This window comes from Phasianus colchicus, chromosome 9 (genome assembly GCF_987193195.1).
Source record: "Phasianus colchicus chromosome 9, bPhaCol1.hap1.1, whole genome shotgun sequence".
Taxonomy (NCBI): domain Eukaryota; kingdom Metazoa; phylum Chordata; class Aves; order Galliformes; family Phasianidae; genus Phasianus; species Phasianus colchicus.
This window is the reverse complement of record NC_143444.1, coordinates 26,116,828-26,128,381: the sequence shown is the minus strand read 5'-3', so window position 1 is coordinate 26,128,381 and position 11,554 is coordinate 26,116,828. Positions and strand designations below refer to the sequence as shown.

Sequence of the window (11,554 nt, the reverse complement as noted above, 5' to 3'; positions counted from 1 at the left end):
GTCTCCAGATTGTCCTTCTTGTCTTAGCAGAATGGGATTTTCGTGGATTTGTGTGTGATACCAGACTTCCACTTCACAGTTAAGAGATTTGACATAGTCCGTAATAATATGCTCCATACAAACCAGGATTGAAAAGTCTATAAACAGTTATTGATCTCCACATGCTACTGAGGAAATTTTCCAAGATCAGTGACAGCTTGGAATCACTGGCATTTTGAAATTATAGATCACTGCTTCACTTTTTTTGGCATTAACAGTCTTGCATTATGGCAATGAGCATGTTAGATGTGCATAGAAAAAAAAAAACAACAAAAAAACAGAATGCTTTTAACATTTTAGCATTATTTGTTTGAGCAATATTAAAGATAGAAATTTCGTGATACAATTCAAAATAATGGTTTTGTTTATTAAAGATATACATGCATTAAAATGAAGTTAGGATAAGAAAAATGCTTGTTTGTGTGAAAAGAATATCTGCTTTCTCTACACAAACATCTCCTGAGGTTACTTTGATTCATACCTGATTACATTAATGACTGAAACAGGTTTTTACTCCTGGTAACACTGCAGAATGCCTACAGTTATAGAAGGGTAAAAATAATTTTCCATCTGCCCCAAGTCCTTGGCAGTACAACTCACAGTCATTTCTTTTCCTGGAATTATTTACAATGAGAAGGATTGGTTTCAAGTCAAAAAGACAAGTTAAAGACACTGTCAAAACCTCTTTGGACAGCCACTGAACTTCCCTATCATTCAGGAGGAACTGTGCACTTACCTCCAAAAGGGCACATTTTACATGACAGGAAAGGGTGTGTTTATAATGTGTTAACATGTTATGTGTTAGCTGTTAGTACATGTTAAAATCACTTCTTCGTTGTTGATGACAAAATATTTGGAAATCCTGAGCTTGTTGCATGCTGCCTGAGGTAGGAAGGACCTAATGCTGTTCCCACAAGGATCCCTCCAGCTGGTGAAGGACCTGTTCTGATGCATTCTGAAGGACATTACATATGCCTTGGCTGGAAAGGTGATGATTTCTATGTATTAGCTGGGAGAAATGAGAAGGGTAAACAACGGGAGTGCTAGTTTCATAATTTACTGTATTAGATTCCTGCACCACAAAAACACATTTTAGATAAGTTTTAAGAATTTGACTAATAAGATTAGTTGGCTAATAATATTTTAAGGCAAAAAGAATGCAATAGAAAATGTTAAATCTGAATTTGTAAAGAGGAAGCAAGCATTGCAAGTAATAGGCGGCTTTGAACTAAGAACTTTGAATACAGACTCAAATTGTCTAAGATACAACTGGGCTTGCTTTATTTCTGTGACAGCATCAGTTCATCCACAGTCTCTCACGGCATGACGTATGCAAAGGTATCTTTATTTTGCTATCTCAGTTTCTTTTCGGGAAAGAATTGTGATCACTTATCTAGCATTAGGAGTACAGAGACTTTCAAATTTCTCTTAAAATATGTGGTATTGCAAACAACGGATATAAAATGAGATTCACACACATAGCTTTGCTCGTGGCCAAGAACTGTGTTGCAATATGCCGGAAATCCAAACATCCTCCTACTCCCAGAGCCTCGCTGACAGATCTGCAACAACTTCTTTCTCTTGGAAAAGCTGCATACAGAATCAGAATAAGAAATAGAGAAGTGTGCATATTCTGAGAAACTAATCTAATCTATAAAATGAAGGCTAAAGATTCCTTATCAATGTGAAAATTGTATTATTTTTGAAAATTCTACACTGTCAGGTAACAAACAGATTATCTAACCCCCCCGAAAAAAACCCACAAAGAGTAAACCTTGTCATTCCTGAAACAGCAACAACAGCAACCCTTAGGATTAGTGTCATTGTTTTCTTATGTAGGCATTTAGACTGACAAATCGTTTGGTTTCTGCGTAAGTACAGGGGTGTGCATTAATGGAACTTGATACAGAAATAGAACCTTAGTTCAGCAGATCCTCCTTTGTAGAAAAACCAATTAAAAAGCAAACACAAGGGAATAGAAAAACAAGTAACTTTTATAGGAATGTATTTTTTAAACAGAGAGTACTTTGCAAGAAGTGCTCTATTAGATACTACATATTTTAATTAGCTGTTTAGAAAATCAAGTTGACAGTGTCCTTTAATTAGTAGACATTGACTTATTCCACATGTATTATGGCATAGTGAATCTTATTAAGATAAATGTTTCCCTCTGAAGATATGAAAAAAAAATCCACTATCATTTGTTTGCCTACCAGATTGCTCACCATCAATACGTCTGCTATTTAAAATGATGAATTTTAGTCACATATTTAATTAGCTAATAGCTGATCTCACTGTAGGGTCTTGATCCTCCTTACATGTATTCTTTCATCCTCAAAAAGTCTCTGGTTATATCTTGTTTTTGAAGTTTTCTTTTGAAATTGTCCTTGCTACTTTCAGACTTAAAATGCAGCAAATTAAATTAATAAAAGTAAAAATTATTGTGAAAACATTTAAGGTTTTGAGTACAGTTGTATATCTGCTGTTCATTATAACGCATTGCTAGAGGGTATGGATTTAAAAAACATTTAAAAATGTTAAAGTTAGTTTTTCCACTTGGATTGCTTCAGATACTTGGTCTGAGAGAAAATTATGTGTGCTTTTAAAGGCTATTCGCTCATTTAAGGTTTCAGTGCATTTGCACATTGCTGCTCAGTATGCAGCCTTCTCGCAGAATTTGTGGTGTTTGATGGCAACAGTTGGAGAGTACAGTGAATGTACTTGACTCTACTATGGGTCAAGATAACTGTTAAAAACAAAAAGATGTCTTAATAGTGTTCATGGACATCATTGGTTTGGAAGAGGACTCTTTGGGAGATACTTTGTTATTAGCTGTTCGTGGCATATGACAAGTGGTACTTCGCAGTCCCCTCTAATAGAGTAACATTCAAGGAGAGTGCTCACTGAAGTGGGAGCCTGTGTCTGACCTCAAAACCTGTTTTTCTCTAGGATGCGCAGTGATGTATCATGCCACCTGTACCAAGAGGATAAGCAAGAAGAAAGTTTCTTTGTTACAGGGATTGCATTTGGACTGGCTATAGTGACAGGCGTGGTGCTGCCAAGGAGGACCAGCGCCAGAGATGGTGTTGCAGTTTAGAGCTTTCCTGTGAATAACCTGCAGGCAGACTGGGAGGCTTAGGGAAATGTTGGCTGCCATCACTTATTAAAGTTCTGAAGAAGCTCTGCGAGATGGATTTGTCAATGAACTTGTAGCTACAGGGACTTGCCTGCACCTGCCATTCAACTGGCTTTAGCCGAACTATCTATCTATATATATACACACAAATATCTGTCTTACTTGTAAATGAATTTTCTTTAAAAGGAAACTTCAAAATGCTATATGGTTATTGATATGAGTCCTTCATAAACCAGATATCCCTCATTGGCAGATGACTCTAAATCAGAGAATTTGCTCTGTGAGAGCAAAGGGCATGAAGGGGCACCTAATGGTGGGCTAATGTGTATGAATAGAGTGTGATATTTATTAGGCTGTTTTTGCTGCTTTCAGCTTCTTCACAAACACTGATCAATAATCAAGCTTCAATCTCTATAGAAAACCGACTATATTACTTAAAGAAAATTATTATTTGACCTCTGGAGCATGTTATTACTAAGAGAAGGCCATAATTGACTTTTTGGATAGACAGTTATTTGTTCTTGCTGTTGTCCTGTAACAGCATGGATTATAAACCTTATATCCTAGTCATGCAGGCAAAACAGCTACCCTAGCCCTGCTGTTTAATTAGTTTTTGCAATTGGACATTGTTTATATCTCAATAAATGTTGCCTGAGTAAAGACTTCCCCTCACCCAATTATATATAGGTGTTTTCTTTGGTGAAGGTCCTAATTAAATAGCATCTATTTGCATGTTTGTTTTAAATCCTGCCTGTTGTGTAAATCTCTGTAAGTGTGCAATGCTAGGCTGGGACATTTTACCAACATTTTTATCACTTTTCGTTGCACTGAATGGAGCAGTTCTCTTTAAACATTCTTGCTTACTGTAAATCTCAGGTTTACCCCCACAAACATCAGGACCATATGTACTCATCCAGGCCTGAAACTCGGGAAACCAGATCAGTTCATTGCCCTAGAGTGGGCTTTTCAAATGATGGAATAACTGGCAAAGCATAATTGTTCTTGCTGTTCACTGTAGAGTGTGAAAACAAGCGGAAGGCAAGCAAGGACCTTGATGGCTGAGTCTCACTGATCTAAAGCCCACACATCAACCTAACTACCAAAGGCTATCTACATGCACCCTTTGAATTCACTCCTTTGATGCATTTAAAAAATATATATATATATTTTAAAGCCCATGAGTGCTCACTTCTGTCATAGGCTGATTTTACCTCTCTCATCTTTCTAGAGGTACAGAACCTACATTAAAAGATTTTTACTCCTGTGGATGATAAAAATGATTAAAAGATACAAGAGAATTGCGGAGTATATAGAATCTTAACATACAATGCTTAAAATACGCCTGCAAATATAAGTATAGAGAACAGACTGGAAAATAATAATACATACAGATTCATGAAAAATAATATTTATTAAATATTTTTCAATAAATATATTAAAACATCACACAATCATATATTTCAGTTTGAAGCAGCCACTAGGACTGTCAGAATCATGTTAACTCCCTGGAAACATCAAGGTACCAGGCTATAATACATTACACATTAGTTTGAAAGTTCCTCAACTGTCCTCATCCACACATTCAGACACCATGAGATCTGACTCAGCCCTTCACCTTTCCCAGATAAAATGCACTTTTGTTGGTTTGCTCCTGTCCTTGGATAACATTTACTTTTCCATTCTGCACCCAGTTCTAAACTTTCCCTTGGAGGCCTTTCCTTTCCTCACCAATTGCAAGGCATAAGCTCATACTGGCAACCAACCTCTTTGCAACAAATCATAGAATCACAGAATCCTTAGAGTTGGAAGGAACTCTTGAAGGTCATCTAGTCCAGCTCCCCTGCAATGAACAGGGACACCAGAGCTAGAACAGGTTGCCCAGGGCCTGATCCAGACTTGCCCTGAAAGTCTCCAGGGATGGGGCATCCTGGGGTCACGGATTGCCCACCTGTACTCAGTATGGTTGTAACCTACTCACTGGGTTCCTTAGGCCAGTGTTTTCTCTGTGTAATTACACAATACTTATAAACATCCATGAGGACAATCATTAGGGCCCGGTAGTTCAAAAATATCCATAAAATGTGAAATTAAAAAAATATTTTCAGGAGTGAAATGAGATAGTGCTTTGATTGCATGGGCACAAATTGATCCAACTTTTGTGATCATGATGTCTCAGGTCTCATATCAGTTATCTCAGCATAACTTTTTGATTATTTCTGAAGTCATGCACGAAATGAGGGGAGACACAGTCTGACCTTTCCAGACTTGCTGCATTTTAATTTTTCTTATGCTTAGAAATAATTCAGAAGAACCCAAGAGGTAATATTATTTTTGTATAGAACATCTTAAGATATACTAGGCATGTTCAGAATACATTAAAGATACTGTCTTGACCCAAGAAATTTACAATCTGCTTTTATGTATTACATAACTAATGAGAGCAATAAATGCTAGAGCAATGGAAAGAGTGGAATGAGTTTACAATAATAAGATTATAACATTTCTCCAATATGTATGCATGTTTTAAAATTCACTTCAATTTTGCTACCTCAGTATAGGCTTTGATTTTTCATTTTGGCTCTTTATCAGATTACATTTTCTGTCTGAATCTACCAGACCATAACATCCTGGCTAAAAACTCAAGCCAGACTTTTTTTTTTTAAATTTTGTTATATGTTTTATTTTATTTGGATGATACCTCCTCTGCTCTGCCTTCACAGCCAATGTTGGTGGCCTGTTTCTAGATGAAACCTTATGGCCTTTGCTCTGACAGAAGTCAAACAAAGTTGAAGTACCTGCATTGCATGTACTCAAGTTCATGCACTACTTCTTCAATGGTGGGGGGGAAAAAAAAAAAGAAAAGAAAAAGTTCTATATGATTTCTATATAATTGCACTTAGATTTTTATATCTCCACTTTGAAAAACGTTATCGTACCATACACCATATGTGAGGTGCTTGAAATGCATGCACAACCTGTGCATTAATATTCTAACTTTCCATTCTCATCCAGCCTTAACAGTCATTTAAAAATGATTTGTGAAAAACCAGCAATGCCTTTTCTTGGCTTCTTTTTTGCTATGTATAAAAACATTTTCTTTTTTTTTTTTTCTTTTTTAACTTGCCAATTTTGTAAATACTCTGAAATTATCAGGATTGTAAAATTGAGGTTTTATTGATTTTTCTGGAAGATATTTGAGATTTCAACAGATATGTATTGACCACAGCCACCTCTCGTTGAATCGGAAGGACTGAACGCACAATGCAAATCAATCCATTTTTGACATATCTGAATTATCTTCATGTTAAGAAAAAAAGAAGTGATTAGAAATAATTTTTTCTTTATTTGGCTTTGTGGCATTATGTTGTCTCACGTTCTTTTGTAGCCATATAGTATTGTGGGCAGTGGCAAAAGATAAAACAATAGAAAATCTAACATTTTAAATACAAGAAAGATTGGAAAAATAGCATACTCCTCAAGTCCCTATAGACTATAAATAAACAGAAAGATAGCACAAATCCATATTTAGAAAAATAATTTCTTCCTCGATATTTAGAACGGAGTTGTCAGTCACATTAATTTTTATGTAAATTTGTCTAAGCTGATGAATCATAACTGAATAATTGCCTAATCGTCCTGGTTTTGGCCAGTATTTCCATTTGTATTTCTATGATTGGAGTTTATTTTTATTTGTTTATATAAAGCTTCTTAAGAGTCCACTCTAGGAACCCATATCTAACACAGCAAAAAGACAGGGCCTGCTTCAAGTCACTTTCAGTCCGCACAAGTTGATGCCAGAGACAGACAAAGATCAGAATAAGACAACACCAGTCACACTGACAGACAGTAATCTTGGCACACAGCTGACTATTTATTATCATTTCTTCAGTAGACATCACAGCATAGGAGATTTTTAGGGAGGGATTTGAAGGAGAAAAATTAGGTGAGTGGGAGTGAGAAGCAGCAGTGAGGGAAAGCAAGAAGGTGCTGGTTTGAAAATGTAACAAGTAGAGTTATTACTGAATGAAATGTGTGGGGGGAAGACGTTGATTTCTCTATAGGATATTAAAAGATGATAGGGTGGGAATAAGCTGTGAAGAGCCATAAAAGTGAAGTAGCTTCTGCTTGCTAAGATATTGAAGGAGGGATGCAATAAAATAAAGAATATGGCTGAAATAATAAATGTGAAGATAACCAAGGAGATAGCAGTTTGCTGTAGTATTCTGTTACTCCCTGTTGTTTCATGATGTCCAAAATTAGATTATTAGCTTTGGAAGGGAAGGGACCATAGACATCTTTATACTAAAGAGCACCCTAATATCTTTTCACATGCTCTAAAAATGCATAAATAAAAATGAACAAGTGCTTCTCCTGATCGTTCTTTCCCTCATTTTTCAGTCCTCATTATTTAAGTTTACACCATTCAGGTATCTTTCCCTTTTCAAAAGAACTTTCTATATGAACTTTCCAGTTCTTCTCTCAAGTCAAATTAGCTTACTGTTTTTGGAAAGACTGCATATCATCTATATTTAACATCATTTCAGCTTGGTGAGGTGACTATAACATAGCATTAAACTCAGACTAAAAAAAACTTGAGCGTGGCATTTCTAGGTTTTTCAAGTGTGCTAACTGAGAAAAGCTAATTTGACTGAAAAAAAAAAAAAAAAGAAGTGCTTTCCCCAGATATCTTTTATTTCAATACACCTACAAATATCTGAGTTACTAGTCTGGCAGCTGGAGGCAAAAGGCCTTTGGATTAGTATTTGTGGTCACCATAGAAGTGAGTCTCTCAGAGAAGTGTGAATAAAGAGAAGGTCATACCAAGAACTGATTTGGAAGGCTTCTCCACAGGCACTTAATTCTTAGAAATTTACAGATGAAAAATGCTATCTGACTATTAATAGATAGGAATGAAATATGGATGAGGGGACACTAAAGCTGGAATAGCAAGTAGAACAAAGGGGATAGGGGACTTGGGGACATAAGAAACCAGACAAGAGCTGCAGACTTGGACAGAACTATGTAAGACCTAGATAAAAAAGGAAAGTTTAGATAAAAGAATGAAGAGCTGAATGTTATGAGAAAGTATTTTAAGAAGGACTGGGACATGGCTACCAGGGAACCTTAAATAAAAGAAGTTATACAGACAGGATAAAAGATGAGCAGAAACAAAAAAGTTGCCCTAGCTGCTGATACTGGTATGGTCAACTTTGCAGAGAAAAAGCCAGAGTTGATAACAGGCTAGAAAAATAAAAAGGAAAAGCAGTCAGGTTAAATCTGTAGTTTATGTGACAGACAGGCAGGAGGTACAGTAATGCGTGGAGAGAGTTTCCAGGGGAGAATGTAAAGTACATTAAAAACTTGAATTAGTGCTAATAACATTTCCAAATGAATATGCAGAACACTTGATATAAGCAGTCATCAATGAGGCCTGAATGGACAGAAGAGAATACATGCAGCATAATCTGAAGTGAGGTCTCCCAGGATCATTTGCCGAGCAACAAACAAGGCCTGGGAGATTTCCTAGTCCAGGGAAATGGTGTGAATGGAGAGCATGGGGTGCGGTGCTCACCATAGTTCATTGTCAGCAGTGAGACAAACCAGCCTTTGCAGTATCCTAGTTACCACATGTAGTTTATGAAGGCTGAAGAAGTATAGACATTATTTTTTCCAGAGCTTGAATCTAGATGTCCCTTGATGGCTTTTAAGTGCTGGCACAAAGCAAAGAACAATATCCATGTTCCAACAGGACATCTAACCCCATCAAAAAGCCCCGTTGGTGCACTATTTTAGACATGTATTTCAGTCACTGGAACAGGAATGTGGCTGTGTTTGAAAACTTGTGGCTGTGGTATAGAAATATATTGAGAATGAAGAGAAAAATAACCAGAACAGTATGAACTGAAGGAATAATTGACAAGGCTGCAAAAGCGAGGGAAAAACACAAGAGTGGGTAACAGATCCTACAGAGAAATCTAGCTGTGTAGAACCATGTGAGTCTTGTTATCAGGTGTTGCACTGGAGCAGAAAATGCACATAGCAGATAGGAAGACAGAGAGATGGAGAAAGGTACAGTTTCATTTGCCTTGATTTTCAGGCTTGGAGTGTTTCACTAACAGATCACCGGTCTCTGTGGTAACATTAATTTATTAGCTGTAAGTAAGCAAACACATAAATGTTTATGAACAGTCCTGCCCATTTCCATTGCTTAGCATTGCACGCACACTTCCCATTTCAGTTAGCCACTCAGTTTGGAGTGTGTTTATCCCCCGTGTCTGTCCATGGATGCAAATACAAGCGACTGAAGGATCCGTGCCCGCACTTGTGACACTGCCTGTCCCTCACCTGGGCTTGGAGCCCGCACCAAGGACGCGTGATGAAGGTTTTGCTCAGGCTTGCATTAGTGAGGCACGCACGGTCAGACCCAGCACCCCGTGCCTCTGGGGAAACACACACGCCATTATCCCCTCCGCACCACACAACTCACTGCTGTGTTTGCCACACGCTGGGTGTCACCCAGCGGGCCCGCAGCACACGTAGGAGCCTCCCGTCCCCAGGAAGCCTGACCGTGTTTGCCATATGCTCGCACTCACCTGCTAGGGCGAGAGACAGACGGGCAACACAGCACTCATAATGAAGCCCCCCACTGGGCTGCCCTAAAAAACGGGGGAAAAAAGTGGCCGTAAGTGCTAATCAGAGCGCCGTGCGGCCTTGCGGTAGGGCGGGATGGTGGCACAGCTCTGCCCGCGGCCCGGCCCCTCACGCACGGCCGCCACATTCGCCAGCTGGGAGACAGCGGCAGCCCAGCGACCGCAGCCCAGCGACCGCAGCCCGCTCTCGGGGTGGCCGCGCCCCGGGGTGGCTTTTCCAGGGCGGGGGGCTCCGTCAGCGCGACGTCCCTTCACACCCCTCGCCTCCCCTCCCTTCCGTTCCCGCCGCGCCACGGCGGCTGCGCGCGGTCTGAGGGGGAGCGCGGGGCTCCCCTGGCGGTGACGTGCGTTGCCATGGCGACGCCCAGGCAGCGTCTCGCGCCGTGGGGGGGGGCTGAGGGGATGACAACAAATATGGCGGAGAGGAGCAGGACGGCAGAGACGGGTCAGTGCCAGCCGCAGGCGCCTGGGCGGGGGGAGAGGGGAAGAGACCCCACCTCCAGGGGATGAAGGCGAGGGGCTTCCAGCAGGGAGGAGAAAGCCCGCCTCGCTCGGAGCGAGGGGGACGGAGCTCTTCTCGCCGGGGAAAGGGAGGGAAGCTCTGAGGTGCAGAAGGGGCCCGGAGCAGGGACTGAGCTCCTTGCACGGGGAGCTGCGAGGAGGGGCAAATCCCGCTCCCGGAGGGACGTCTTCCGGGGGCGAGGTGGCCGTGGGGCAGGGAAAGAGGAAGGGCTGGCTCAGGACCCGCGCGGGGACCGCTGCGGCTGCGGGGCTCCGTGGGGCGATCAGCGCCGCGCGCGGGGACGGAGCGCTGTGGTGAGGAGGAGAGCGAAGACTGGCGGGAGGGAGTGCCTCACACGAGAAACCTTTCCCTGCTTTACCTAGAACGGGAAGTAAATGATACGTGAAGGCGGAGGGTTGGAACTGAAGCCGCACCACAGTGCTGCCGGCTCTGGGCTGACCTGCAGGCGCTGCCTGTCCTGTCCCTGGCTCTGTACGGAGTGCTTCGCTTATGGCACCTGCTGCGCTGTCAGCCGAGGGCTGAAGTGGGGTTGTCCCGTTCCGACCCCGCTGGCGATAGCTCTGGCTGTGTGTGTGAAAAAAGTTTGTAGGTGAAGCTCAAGTTCTGGGCTTCTTCATGTGTGCTATGGATTGTCTAGGTACAGCGCTCTCTAACAGAACACAGCAAAGGTCTTTTCCACCTCACAAAAGCTCCCAAACTAGCTTATGAAAATTTATCAACGCTGTGAGGATGAAACAAAGGTGGTGACAGCTTTGCTGAGTATTTAATACCCCACAACATCATACACATGAATTTCCTAGATTCCTGGACCAAAAGCTCATTTTCGTTGCCTGCTGTGCTGCTGCGCATGTGCTTTTATCCCCCAGAAGTGGCTCCACGTGTGTGGAAGATGCATTATCCATAGAACTGACTTTGGATTTTTGGACCACTCAAGGTGAAATAAAGTGAAAAATATGTGAAATGCTCTCGTCCTCTGAAAAACAAAACCACAAGGGCTGTATCTGAATTGATTGGCCTAAGGTTCTTGAACTCGCAGTCTGTTTCAAGCCTATGCTTTATGAACCCCTGAAACCACGTTGAGAAGTTTCTTATACGTTAAACTTTCTGTGGAGCAGGTGATTTGTTTCATCTGCTGTACAACACTGTACTAAACACAGCTGATCCACTCTGACTGCACCATGGAATGGAACACATCTCCAATGGCCA

At 40.9% G+C, this 11,554-nt stretch overlaps 1 protein-coding gene across 3 annotated transcripts in view; it reads left to right on the top strand.

Annotated features, from left to right (window-relative positions):
- The first annotated feature begins 10,080 nt into the window (after positions 1–10,080).
- The window catches only part of LOC116234502 (BEN domain-containing protein 5), an 854,963-nt gene continuing 853,489 nt past the window's right edge, over positions 10,081–11,554 (top strand). For all 3 annotated transcript variants that reach the window (XM_090146639.1, XM_090146640.1, XM_090146638.1), the window contains exon 1: positions 10,081–10,270. In XM_090146639.1, coding sequence (XP_090002765.1) covers positions 10,180–10,270 — 91 coding nt within the window. In that variant the 5' untranslated portion in view covers positions 10,081–10,179. The remainder of the gene's footprint in view (positions 10,271–11,554) is intronic.